Source organism: Helianthus annuus, chromosome 14 (assembly GCF_002127325.2).
Source record: "Helianthus annuus cultivar XRQ/B chromosome 14, HanXRQr2.0-SUNRISE, whole genome shotgun sequence".
NCBI classification, from domain to species: Eukaryota; Viridiplantae; Streptophyta; class Magnoliopsida; order Asterales; family Asteraceae; genus Helianthus; species Helianthus annuus.
The window spans coordinates 139,308,570-139,322,073 of record NC_035446.2 but is presented as its reverse complement, the minus strand read 5'-3'; the positions used below and the strand labels follow the sequence as shown (position 1 = coordinate 139,322,073).

General features: G+C 36.1%; 2 protein-coding genes across 7 annotated transcripts; both read right to left on the bottom strand.

The window, feature by feature from the left end:
• Positions 1 to 456: 456 nt before the first annotated feature.
• On the bottom strand, positions 457 to 10,147 carry LOC110903917 (BRCA1-associated RING domain protein 1). 4 transcript variants are annotated; one of them, XM_035983321.1, is made up of 10 exons: positions 9,796 to 10,128; positions 8,823 to 9,044; positions 8,626 to 8,726; positions 8,054 to 8,237; positions 6,637 to 6,728; positions 6,417 to 6,507; positions 6,170 to 6,332; positions 5,956 to 6,074; positions 5,501 to 5,873; positions 457 to 630 (listed from the first exon to the last, which is right to left on the bottom strand). In XM_035983321.1, exons 1-9 carry the CDS (start codon positions 9,850 to 9,852, stop codon positions 5,514 to 5,516), a joined length of 1,389 nt encoding a protein of 462 aa, XP_035839214.1. In that variant the 5' UTR covers positions 9,853 to 10,128; the 3' UTR covers positions 457 to 630; positions 5,501 to 5,513. The 4 variants fall into 4 exon arrangements, 3 of the variants coding, with proteins under 3 accessions (XP_035839214.1, XP_035839213.1, XP_022005406.1); XR_004879488.1 differs by lacking the exon at positions 457 to 630 and having other exon boundaries at positions 5,324 to 5,873; positions 6,897 to 8,237; positions 9,823 to 10,147; XM_035983320.1 differs by lacking the exon at positions 457 to 630 and having other exon boundaries at positions 5,324 to 5,873; positions 9,796 to 10,127.
• LOC110903919 (BRCA1-associated RING domain protein 1) lies at positions 464 to 4,691 on the bottom strand. 3 transcript variants are annotated; one of them, XM_035983322.1, is made up of 9 exons: positions 4,431 to 4,691; positions 3,892 to 4,104; positions 3,694 to 3,794; positions 3,421 to 3,604; positions 2,405 to 2,471; positions 2,208 to 2,227; positions 1,305 to 1,467; positions 1,105 to 1,223; positions 464 to 1,003 (listed from the first exon to the last, which is right to left on the bottom strand). In XM_035983322.1, the coding sequence occupies exons 1-9, from the start codon at positions 4,443 to 4,445 to the stop codon at positions 644 to 646; spliced, it is 1,242 nt and encodes a 413-aa protein (XP_035839215.1). In that variant the 5' UTR covers positions 4,446 to 4,691; the 3' UTR covers positions 464 to 643. The 3 variants fall into 3 exon arrangements, with proteins under 3 accessions (XP_035839215.1, XP_022005408.1, XP_022005409.1); XM_022149716.2 differs by having other exon boundaries at positions 2,208 to 2,274; positions 2,405 to 2,496; positions 4,431 to 4,679; XM_022149717.2 differs by having other exon boundaries at positions 2,208 to 2,274; positions 2,405 to 2,496; positions 3,892 to 4,126; positions 4,431 to 4,677.
• Positions 10,148 to 13,504: the final 3,357 nt, after the last annotated feature.

Sequence of the window (13,504 nt, the reverse complement as noted above, 5' to 3'; positions counted from 1 at the left end):
CAATCTCGGTCTCGATCCTTACCCAGGGATAACCGACAAATTAAGGACCGACCCGAAGGCTTCCAACTTTTAAAAAAAGATCAAGTGAATCAGTGTAAATTCAATAAACAGGTCAAACAAAATCAGTGTAATTCATATATCCTATGATCAAAACAATCAAATTTGATTATCTTAGCTTAAAACGCCAAACAAATTAACACTCAAGCATCTTCTTTTTAACTTTAAAGAGCCTTGAACCATCTAAATCAGTATAGAACAAAAAGAAACATATGCAATAAGTGTTGAACATCCGAGATCAAGTGATTAGCAAGCGAACCCAGTTTTGAACATACCACAAGGATGCATCACACAGAACTAATCCTAAATTGAACGCTTAAGCGGCCAACATGTGACATACGGGTATTGCAGATGTAAATAATCCTGTAAAAAATTTCTAAAACATGTGATATACCGGTATGCATGATTAATCAAAGCAAAAATATAAACCAACTCATGTCAATTCATCCCCATAATCAAAACCAATATACAACCCAAAGCTATTTAGCTTGCTTATAATGTTCAACAATCGGCTACGCATACAACCTAAAACACCCAAAAACATGTATGCAAGTTAGCGTTTAAACCACAAGCCTATTAGATATAGTTAGTGCCTTGGTATAGAAGGTTGTAAACCACAAGCAATTGAATCCAAAATCCATATATGGGGAACAACCTGACACCCGACTTCTTGAGCTAAATCCTCTGCTTCATCTAACACTCGGCATTTCAAGGCAGTTTCATCTTCAAACCCAGGATTATATGAAAAGTCAGCATTGTAAACAACCAAAGTAACTTCATTCACATTTGCTTTTGTATCTTCTTCATGACTTGATAGTAATAACCGATCCCGGGTCTCGATAACCGTGCCTCCGGCAGTTGTAACCAAGTTTAGAAGATCAGCTTTATAAGTCGACAAAAAGTCCCCAATGAAGTAGAAATTCAAGTTGTTGAAAAGCTTTGGAGCCTGCAAAAACATAATGTTCAGTTCCTTGCACCAAAATCACATCAACGGATTAATACATGAAATAATTAAGCAATTATCCACTAATTTATTATCGATCTTACATTATTTTGAACTCTTAATCTCCCTTCTTTAGGGCCTCCATAAGAACCATGGTTGTCAAGAAGAACTTCATACGGTTCTTCGTTCACAAGCTTTCTAGCTTCCATACAAGCTTTTACCCCTGAAAACAAACCAAATGCGTTCAAGACAAATCCTAAATCCAACGGCTAAAAAGATTTATACAGAGTAACAAAAACCTTACATCCCATTGTAAGAATCCATTTTCCATGCAAAATGGCCATTAACAGTTTATATGTTCTTGCGCCGGCACCTTTTGAATCTGTGGCGGCAATCACATGGGTGACATTATCTCTGAATATCGACACTACTGCACCACTGCTGCTTGCAAAATCAACGAGATCAAACTGCATTTTAATGTTATTGATTATTAAAGAATCTTTAATAAAGATGAATGAAAACATATATAATTCTTAATAAGACAGTTTTCTGGAACAAAGAAACAAACTCAAACATATGAACAAGGTTTAAAAGTACGGAATCGTGCCTCGAGGCGTTTTCCCTTCGCCTCCCGAGGTGGAATTAAAAAATAAATATTAAAATTATATATCTTATAAAAAAAATAAAATACTAACCAATTTCATCATCAGATTCATCAAAAACACACATAAAACGACATGAAATACACAAAAAATCAAAACACACATCAAAATCCCCCAAGGTGCAGCTTTTCTTAGCGCCTCAGTCCTGTGAGGCGCACATACAAAAATAACCCCCTGAGGCGCGCCTCAGACTCGTTTTTTTGGATATTTCGCCTTGAGGCGCGCCTCGGGCGTATGCCTGAACCGTTTTTAAACCATGCATAGGAAAGATTCAAGTGCAATATCAACAAGACTGGCTTATATAGCCATGAGAAGTACAACGGAAACAAAGAAAAACTCAAACGAAAGACTACCAACCACCACAAACTTAGGACTGACTCACCGCTAACTTAAGACTCGTTCAAAAATATCAACTAACTCAAACGTGCAGCTAAACTCAGTCAATATGACCGTTATTTGACTCCAACAACATAATTGCTTTCATGCTGTCAACAAACTATAAGAGAATTGCCAAATTTCAGTAATAATTAGTTTTGTACACCAACCTTTTCATCTGAAGAAAGACCTGAACCACATAACACCAAATTCTTTCCATAACTCGACAATGTTTTGCTAGGATTCAGATGTTTAGATATTTTGCGATCAGAACGACAGAAATCACAAAACAAATTAGCTTTTCTTTTTCTAAATGAATAAAAGCTAATATAAACAAAATATAATATATATATTTGACAGATGATACCCTTTCTCAGTGTCTTTCTTCCCAGGTTTTGCCTTCTCTTCACTTGGAAACTTTTCAGATGCATGCTCTGGGCACAGCAACAAAAAGTCATCCTAACATTGGTACAAATAAAAAAAAAACAATGAGCATAATTATAACGGACAATTTCATATATACCCCTACAAAGTTTGAAAATGTCAAATATATCCATGTGAAACTGGATATATCATATAGCCCTTCAAAATAGTTAAAATATCAAATATACCCAATTCATTGAGTACAATTTAATAAAGGACCATTTTACCCTTATTCCTCTAAAACTTTAAAATTTCATATATGCACATCTTCAACTTCAATTTTTTAGAGTCCAAAACCTTTTACTCATTTTTAACTTATAATATATTTTTTTACTAAAAATTTTCTAAAAAAATTATATTAAGGTTTCTTGCTTTCTTTTATAACTTACATACATGATTAATGCAATAATGCATGGGTTCAATTAACAATGGGTTTGACTAACATATTTTTATTCACTAACAGGTTTATGAATGTGATAATGCATATAAGGCTACAAGGTATGGGGCGTCATCTCCATGCCACCTCAGCCAAAAAAGATCAGCAGCGCCCCGCATAACCATACCGCGGGCGCATTAAGGGGGTGCTATTGAAGGGTTGTGGTTGCAATGGCGAGCAATAGCAAAACACCGACTTAATCAATCGGGTACGTGATATTTAGTGATTTGGGTCGAATTTGTCGGGCACGCACTAATTTTTCGATCCGTATCGCGAACCCATGGCGTTCGTGTCGCTTTTGTACCTGATTCCAGTACGTGCGATCCGATTCGCGAAACACAGGGGTGCAGCGAATCCTGTGACTATGCCATTAACACCAGACTTGCTTACAGGTGTATCAGATTTCCAAATAAAAACCAGAATTAGGGTTAAAAATTCATTAATTGGTAGAAATTTGTCAAGTTTGGGAGGGTATATATGATATTAACAGCAGATACCCAAACAGTGCAGAAATGGTTACTTACATCCCATCTGCAACCAGGAATGTCATATGCACAAGGCACGTGGTAAGTTTTTTTGCACGACACCGTATAGCAGCCAAGACCAGCTCCTTTTTTACCACAACTGCTGCATTTTAGATCGTTTGCCCTTATGATTTCTGATTCTAGGTTCTTGATAAATCCATTCTTAAAATAAATCTTAGGAGTCCTGCAAATATAAAAAATTACTTCTAGTGTTCCCACACCAAAGAGTTTTATGGGAGTCTGTCTATCTATTAACTATAGTCAAAAGCATACCAGCTTACGCATGTTAAATGAACATGTATAACGTTGGAGAAATTATCCACATTTCCTGTTACTTCCTTCCCTTGAGCATACGCCACAAACGGTCCACTCCCCTAAACAATTAACAAAACAAACAAGGTAATCTACACACGCATTCTTCAACAAACACATCATTTACGAAATACATGAAAGTTCGGTTTTGAAACACACCTCTGTCTGCTTAGATGAATGGCAGAAGGCACAACGACGCTGCTCCGAAACAACAGATGTCTGCCCACCAGAAGAACCCAAACCATTGGTTTGTGGGTGGCTATTTGTTTCCATTTTAGCATCATTCCGTTTATTGATCGTTTTCTTTTGCCTTTTTCGGTCAATGGTTTGACGTTTGACGCCCGAATCAGCATGTCTCTTTGGTGCTGAACTCTGGAAACAATAACCAGGCTTGCTATAGCATTATGAAACATTTCAAACCAAGTTTTATGACTTGCAGAAAAAAATAATAATAAATAACAAAATATAAACAACCACACATTACACATATACATACTAATATTTGCTCCAAACTACTCATGCGAACTAAAATGTAACCGCATTAAACAAAATAAATAAATAAATAAATATGTAGCCATATTAAACAAAATAAATAAATATATAAATAATGTTAGAGGAAACAGAGTAGTGAGATACATAACTACATCACAAGGGGATGGATAATCAGAAACATCAATACTTGTTAAAGCGTTTCTTACCTTATCGGTAGCCATTGAAGTATTAAAGACGACGATCCAACACGAAATCGTAATGCGCTTCGTTTAGGGATTCATCGTGTTCTCGAATCGGGTTTTCATTTTGGTAAATGCTGCTAACGGTATCAAACTCAGTAACTGTGTTTTCGTAGTATTATTAGACAGATATCCGTATAATTTGGTTTTAATAGGGTTCTGCTTTTCGTATCTATACTTCACCATGGGCTTAGCCTGAAATACAAAGTTTGTTTAAAATACAAAGTTTGTTTAGACTCGTGACTAAATGAACCCAAATAAAATTTTAGTTTTTTTACATATAATATAATAATAATGATAACATTAGTGAGCCGAGCTCGAGTCGAGCTTCGGCTCGTCTAAGCGATGTTAAAGCGAGCTCGAGCCGAGCTTTTAGCTTGTTTAAGATTGTTTTCAAAATAGCTTGAGCCGAGCTCGTGCTCAAAGAAGTAGGTGTAACGTTCTGTATTTTTGTACTTTTCTATATTTGGAAACTTGTATTCGTATTTCATTTCTAATATTGTAATCCGAGACTTCGATCATAATGGGAATTCGTATTTATATCAATCGTGTTAAAATCATACTTTGTTATATACAATCAATCATCAAATACGTGTTTACATGCAAAACCAAGACTTATTATACATTGGCATTATCAATCATACATACATGATACTCATTACATACTTAAATGTGTGTCCCATACTTAAAAAATGTGCTAAAATGGAAGTTTATTGCATAAAACAACATAACCAAACAAGTATAGGGGCCAAACTTGTACAAAAGTCAGCAATAAGATGTCTCTTGCATTGGATTTTTTTAGCAACTATGGTTATTGCAGATGTAAATAATCTTAGAGGTGATCAAATTACCATCTAAACTTTATAAAACATGTGGTATAATGCATGATTAATCAAGCAAAAATATAAACTAATTCATGTCAATTCATCCGCAACCAATATACAACCCAAAGCTATGTAGCTTGCTTATAATGCGCAACAATCAGCTACGCATACAACCCAAAAACATGTATGCAAGTTAGCGTTTAAACCATGAGCCTATTAGATATAGTTAGTGCCTTGGTATAGAAGGTTGTAAACCACAAGCAATTGAGTCCAAAATCCATATATGGGGAACAACCTGACACCCGACTTCTTGAGCTAAATCCTCTGCTTCATCTAACACTCGGCATTTCAAGGCAGTTGCATCTTCAAACCCAGGATTATATGAAAAGTCAGCATTGTAAACAACCAAAGTAACTTCATTCACATTTGCTTTTGTATCTTCTTCATGACTTGATAGTAATAACTGATCCCGGGTCTCAATAACTGTGCCTCCGGCAGTTGTAACCAAGTTTAGAAGATCAGCTTTATAAGTCGGCAAAAAGTCCCCAATGAAGTAAAAACTCAAGTTGTTGAAAAGCCTTGGGGCCTGCAAAGACATAATATTCAATTCTTTGCACCAAAATCACATCAGCATATCTATACATGAAATAATTAAGCTTTGATCTTACATTGTTTTGAAGTCTTAATCTCCCTTCTTTAGGGCCACCACAAGAACCATGGTTGTCAAGAAGAACTTCATATGGTTCTTCTTTCACCAAATGTCCAGCTTCCATACAAGCTTTTATCCCTGAAAACAAACCAAACGTGTTCAATAAAATCCCAAATCCAACATCAATTACCAGAGCTAAAAGATTTATACAGTGAAACGAAACGAAACCTTACATTCCATTGTAAGAATCCATTTTCCATGCAAAATGGCCATTAAGATTTTATATGTTCTTGTGCATGCACCTTTTGAATCTGTGGCAGCAATCACATGGGTGACATTATTTTTGTATATCGACACTATTGCACCACTGGTACTTGCAAAATCAACGAGATCAAACTGCATTTTAATGTTACTGATTATTAGTAAACAAACTATGAGAGAATTGCCAAATTTCAGTAATAAAAAGTTTTGTACACCAACCTTTTCATCCGAAGAAAGACCTGAACCACATAGCACCAAATCCTTTCCATAATTCAACAATATTTTGCTAGGATTCAGATGTCTAGATATTCTGCGATCAGAATGACAGAAATCACAAAATAAATTAGCATTTCTTTTTCTAAATGAATAAAAGCTAATATAAACAGAATATAAAATATATTTGATAAACAAAATATAATATATATTTGACAGATGATACCCTTTCTCAGTGTCTTTCTTCCCAGACTTTGCCTTCTCTTCACTTGGAAACTTGCTAGATGCATGCTTTGGACACAGCAACAAAAAGTCATCCTAACATTGGTACAAATAAAAAAAACAATGAGCATAATTATAACGGACAATTTCATATATACCCCTACATAGTTTGAAAATATCAAATATACCCAAGCGAAACTGGAAATATCATATATGCCCTTACAAAATAGTTAAAATATCAAAGATACTCAATTCATTGAATACCTATGTAGCACGGGGACTCCATTTATGTGGCCGTACCCGTATCGGGTACTTGTCGGGGACGGAAACACCATGGGTACTCGCCGGGGACGTTTCCTAAATGTTTCCAATGTCGGGGACGTATCTGGTAGAAGTATCCAGCCCGTTTCCATTTAATTTTAGGGTTCTAACCCTTTCAAATTCAACAACCGACCATTAAATAAATAGACCTATCATATTTGGCTTCTCTAATCTCTAAACTCTCAAGTCTCATCATCTCTAATTCTCTATCGATTGCCGATCTCTCACTAGATGAACCGGAATTTGAAAGTGATTTGATTATTGATAATTTATTACCTTTGGAAGATGTAATATTTTTGGAATTTGTGTAATATATTTTTATTTTTTTATATTTTTTATTGCCGTACCCGTATCTTGAAATTTTGAGTTTTGCCGTTCCTCGTTCCCGTATCGTCCCCGTACCCCGATCCCGTACCCGTTCCAGTGCTACTTAGTTGAATACAATTTAATAAAGGACCATTTTACCCTTTTACTTGTTTTTAACTTAATATATTCTTTTACTCATAAACAATATTTTTCTAAAAATATTATATTTAAGTTTCTTGCTTTCTTGTATAACTTACATACATGATGAATGCAATAATACATGGGTTCAATTAACACGGGTTCGACTAACATAATGTTTTTCACTAACAGGTTTATGAATGCGATAATGCATATAACTATGTTAAACTAATATGTGAAGCTGGGTAGTATTTACAAGGATGACAAACAAATTAAAGAATAAACTAATTTATTATATTTAAAGCTAGGTCCCTGGTTCCAATTTACAAATGCGATAAACAAATTAATTTTCAAAGGATGACGGTCAAACCTAGAAAACTAACTAATTTTCAAAGTATTGGGCTGGACATTAACACCAGACTTGCTTACAGGTGTATCAGATTTCCATATAAAAACCAGAATTAGGGTTAGAACAAACTGAATGGAGAGGGGTAGAATCGTCATTAATTAAAAATTCCTTAAAGATAGGTATATACGAAATTTTTAGTTTTGGTTGGGTATATAGAAATTTGTCAAGTTTGGGATGGTATATACGATACGATATTAATCCTAATTATAACAGCAGATACCCAAACTGTGCAGAAATGGTTACTTACATCCCATCTGCAATCAGGGATGTCATACGCACAAGGCACGTGGTAAGTTTTTTGGCATAACTTCCTACAGCAGCCAAGACCAGCTCCCTTTTTACCACAACTGCTGCATTTTAGCTTGTTTGCCCTTATGATCTCTGATTCTAAGTTCTTGATAAGACCATCTTTAAAATAAATCATAGGTGTCCTGCAAATATAAAATGTTACTTCTAGTGTTCTGTTGATGCATTGTGTATGTAGCTAGTGATTAGTGATAACGTATATCTTTAGGTCGTTGTGTAAACGTTTAAGTTTGTATTTGTTTGACTTTTGTGTAAGTTGACCAAAGTCAAACGACATCCTCCTGTCGTTTGACTTGGTCTGAATGTTCCAAACGAAATGTGTAGAACCAAACAATATTGGTAGTTGTTTGGCTTAGACAAACGACATGGAGTTGTAGCTTAGATGTTGATGTCGTTTTGCTTATACCAAGAAATCATTGTTGTTCAAGATCGAATTTGGGCCTACATGTTCCCACACCAGAGAGTTTTATGGGAGACTATCTATGTATCCTCTTACGATAGTCAAAAGCATACCAGCTTACGCATTTTAAATGAACATGTATAACGTTGGAGAAGTTATCCGCATTCCCCGTTACTTCTTTCCCTTGAGCATACGCCACAAACGGTCCACTCCCCTACACAATTAACAAAACAAACAAGGTAATCTACTCGCGCATTCTTCAACGAACACATCATTTACGAAATACAAGAAAGTTCGGTTGTAAACACACCTCTGTCTGCTTAGATGAATGGCAGAAGGCACAAGGACTCTGCTCCAAAACAACAGATGTCTGCCCACCAGAAGAACCCAAACCATTGGTCTGAGGGTGGCTATTTGTTTCCATTTTCGCATCATTCTGTTTACCGATCGTTTTCTTTTGCCTTTTTCCGTCAACGGTTTGACGTTTAACGCCGGAATCACCATGTCTCTTTGGTGAATTTCTTGCTGAACTCTGGAAACAATAACCATGCTTGTTACAGCATTATGAAACATTTCAAAGCAAGTTTTATGACATACAGAAACAAAAAAAAATATAATAATAAACAAATAACAAAATATAAACTGCCACACATGAGAGTAGGGCTGCAAACGAACCGAACGAACACGAACTGTTAGGAAATATATGTGTTCGTGAACACGTACCGAACGAGTTTTTATGTTCGTGTTCGTTTGTCAATTTTAGGCAACGAAGGAAAACGAACGTCGATGAACACAAATGGGCACAAATAAATGTTCATGAACACAAATGAAAACAAACGAACACAAACAAGCATTTGTCAACAAAGTATATAATACACCGACACTTATTAAATATTTTATCTGTCTGAATTTTGAAGTATTCAAACACAATCAAACATGTTACCGAACGTTCACGAACATAAACGAACGAACGAACGCGGTCTCTGTTATGTTCGTTCATTTAACTAAACGGACGAAATTTCTTGTTCGTGTTCGTTTGTTTAATAACGAATAAACACAAACGAACTTCCCGCCAAACGGTTCACCTGTGGTTCATTTACTAACATTTGCTCCAAATTACTCGTGCAAACTAAAATGTAGGCACATTAAAGAAAATAAATAAATATATAAATGATGTTAGAGGAAACAGAGTAGTGAGAGGATAATGACAAATGCATACATGAATGTTTTGTTAATGTTCACCCTAGAGAGAGTAGCAAATAACATTATTATTAGATTACTACCGGAACTGTAACATAAGCGTTTCTCACCGCCCTAGGGTTGCCACCATCGGTAGCCATTAAAGACGACGATCGAACTCGAACACGAAATCGGAATTTTGGGATTCAAGGCGTCATCGTGTTCTCCAATCGGGTTTTCATTTTGGTAAAATGCTGATGGAATAACATTTCTCGCAGTCGATCAAACTTGGTAACTGTATTTTCAGGCTAGAAGAAGAAGACAGATATCCGTATAATTTGCTTTTGATAGGGTTCTGCTACTAAATAATCATTGGGATCCCATAATCATTTCCTATCTTACTTTCTTACTTTACACCATGGGTATGGTGGGGCGGGAGTTTAGGACGTGGCACGACATGTGGCTTTGGTGAGCTTCGCTAGGCTGATCCATATTAAAGACGGTATGGTGGGGCGGGGGTTTGGGCGTGACCAGCCCAAACCTCCATATTTATATTTTTCATAAACAAATTTATATTTTTTAATAATGTTTTTTAAATAAAAACCGATTACATAAAAAAATTCCTAGTGCTTGGAATATTTTTTCTTTATCTCTTCTCTCGTCTCCAACATTAGTTCCAACTCTTCACCTGATAGGTGATCGATGGACTGGGCTAGAAATTTCATATCATCTCTTCTTTGTTTCAGGGCATCCTTAGCTTCTTTGCTCTTCTGAATTTCGGCCCTTTGTTGTTGGAATACGTTAAATGTATCTAGCTTGCATGCAATGTCTTCCAGCTGATCGCTGTATACTCCCCTACGCAAGCCCGAACTCCCAACTGAAGGCGACGGCGTACCCGATCTTGATTTTTGAGCGCGCCTTTTTGCGGCATCTCTTCCGTATTCTGGTCGGTTTGGCGAATCATCCACATCGTCCTCCAACTCTTGATCTCGTGCATCCGATTGGGCTTGGGACGATGTTGTCCTTGACCTTTTGGAAGACATGTTAGTTTCGCTACCACTGGAGATATTCGCCCACTTGGGATGGAACTTACAAATGTCACAACAATGCATGACACGGAAGTCGCTCCCCACATTCGATTTGTATGTAACCAATGCATTTGTAACAAAGTCGGCTTCGGTTTCACTACTTTTTGGGTTTTGCTTTGCCTTATGTAAATAACCACTAAATTTGGTGAGTTGCCCGCTTATCTCGGTCCACTTCGAGGATAAGCTATCATTTTCACGATAAAGCTCCCTTTCCATTTCTTCGTGGAATGCTTTACTGACCGCGTCCCACAAACAGTTTCTATGTTGAGAATTTCCTATTTTAATAAAAACAACATTTAATATATTATAAAGTTATATAATAAAAAACATAAATATTAAAATAAGGGCTACAAAATTTTTAAAAATACCTAAAATTGGATGTAGAGATTTCTGAACCTAAGCCCTCGCCAATGCAACTTCTTCTTTAAGGACCCATCTTTGTTGTTTTCGTTTGGCGTTTTCAAGTGCTTTCTCGGCCTCGGTTTTTTTCTTGTGAATTCTCTTCTTGATGGGTTTGGATGCGGAAGAACCATCGATGGGGGGTTGAGTTTTGGGGACGGTTTCGGTTTGGGAAAGGTTGATGGGCGTTTGTGGAATCGGGCTAGGTATAGAATCGTCGGTGTGAGGGAAGTTAGTATACAAACGATTCGAGATAAACGATGTGTAACCAGCCATATCCGGCATAATGGAGTGTATTAAAAAGGGAGCAATTGGACGATTGGATGGTGGGCTAGGTGTTTCTTGGTATGCCCACGGATTGTTCGGGTCAAAACCACGATTACGAGGATTCATTTTTCGTATTGTGGTTGGATGAGAATTTTTTTTAAAAATAAGATAGAGATGATTATAGAAGAAGTGGAGTAGTTGTGGTAAAAAAATGAATAGAAGTGTGAATATTTATAGTGAAAAAATAATTTTTTTTAAACACATAGCCGTTGGCCAACGGCTAGCCCAAACGGCTACTTGTCTTGGCCAATGAGATCCCGCCATGTCATCTTGATAGCCCCGCCCAACGTCCGGGCTGAAACCCCCGCCCAAGGGGCCACGCTGAAACCCAAGCCCACTCGGGGTGGTGACTTGGGCGTTTCTACCCAACCCACGCCCAATACCCCATAGTCTTAGGTAATTTGTACTCACTCTTTTTGGGCGTTATGCAACACGTGTTGCGTCACGTCATAGAGGGGCTTTAGGAGATGTTATATCACTAGAATCCGTAGTCATAAAACCCATACCTCATCATTACTCAATTAATTAATTTTCAATTTTTTTAATTAATTTCTAACTTTATAAAATTAAAAACCATTTCATTAAATAAAAAAAAACATTACAATAAAATAAAAAAGAAGTCATATCTTCTCGCGTCCATTCTTTGAGGTGAACCATAAATATCCTCTCGTGTCTATTCTTTGCTTAAAGAAGTCATACTTAGCTTCCAAATCATTATTAATGCGCAAAAATAACATTTGGCTCATCCGAAATCGCCGTCTAAAAACATTGGGTCCGTGAACCGGTGTGGGATTAAAATAGTCTTTCATCAATCGCTCGTTCACGGCATCACGATCTCGTAAGATAAAGACGCACCTCAAAATGGGGCGTGGAGGAGAACGCTGAACGTGTTCCATTGCTTGTATCGTAAGAGTACATGCACTCGTAACCGCTTCTTCCTCCTCTGCGATTTCTTCGGGTGAAAAAAATCTTCGGTAAATATCGGTGAACGAATCTTCCAATGGGGAACCCATTATGTTTTTAGAAGAAAATGGGAGTAATTTCTAAATTTTTCTAAAAAAAAGGTAGAGAAGAGGGGATGAGAGTGTTATGAATTAAAAAAAAAATAGGAGATATGGGTAGTATTTATAGATATTAAAAAAGAATTAATTTTTTTTTTAATTTTCTAACCGTTGTAACGGTCCTTTTTTTTAATTCTTCTTCCTCTCACGCCGCGATACCCATAGCAGCTTCATCAAAAATCACCCCCATAGAGCCCCCTGTTTCGGTGTTGGGCGGTGCTATGGGGTGCCATGGCCCTCTTCCCTGTTATAAAACGCCCCATTACACATGATCTTACAAACTATTCATTTCATCTCTCTATTCTTACTTAACACTAGTGGGAGTTTTACGCGTTTCGCTGCAGGTTTCCAATCATTAGTCGTCCGGTTCATTGCACTAAATTGATGTTAAGAAAAAGAAATTGATAAAGGTTAAAATAACAAATAAAAATGTGTTTAATATTAAAAGTATATATAATAAACTATTATACTATTAAAATAATAGAATATTAATAAAGCTATATATTATTATAAAAAAATCAATAAAAAAATAAAAGGATAATCGACGTCATTTTATAAATAAGATATCATACGATATTGGTACTGATGTTGTTCGAATGGTATCAAAAAATTGTTAGTCCCTGTTTGTTTTAATTGTAACAAAGAGGGGTTCTATGTGACGCATTGAGCATGAAAATCAAATCAATTGATAGTTTTTTAATGTTTAACTAATATTGATATTGAGTCAAAATTTATCCTCTAATTAGAATAATACAAACACTTGACATGACAAATAAACCAGACATACTCTAAACCTAACCTGTCATTCTATAACAAACTAAAATCGAATAAAGACTCTGGATAAAAGTGTTTTAAAAACAAATATGAAAACCCAAAATCTAAAGCTCAAGAATAACTCTAGAGGTCTATAAACGTTCTTTTGAAATTACATGTAGTTT

Coding starts and splice junctions, on each gene's coding strand:
- LOC110903919 (XM_022149716.2), bottom strand. Junction 1,468..2,207: donor GTCTTTCTTCAGATGAAAAG/GTTGGTGTACAA, acceptor ATTAAAATGCAG/TTTGATCTCGTTGATTTTGC. Junction 1,004..1,104: donor GATTAAGAGTTCAAAATAAT/GTAAGATCGATA, acceptor ATGTTTTTGCAG/GCTCCAAAGCTTTTCAACAA.
- LOC110903917 (XM_035983321.1), bottom strand. CDS start 9,852: ATGGCTACCGATGGTGGCAACCCTAGGGCGGTGAGAAACGCTTATGTT. Junction 6,729..8,053: donor TCCCTGATTGCAGATGGGAT/GTAAGTAACCAT, acceptor TACCAATGTTAG/GATGACTTTTTGTTGCTGTG. Junction 6,508..6,636: donor AAGAAAGACACTGAGAAAGG/GTATCATCTGTC, acceptor TTCTGATCGCAG/AATATCTAGACATCTGAATC.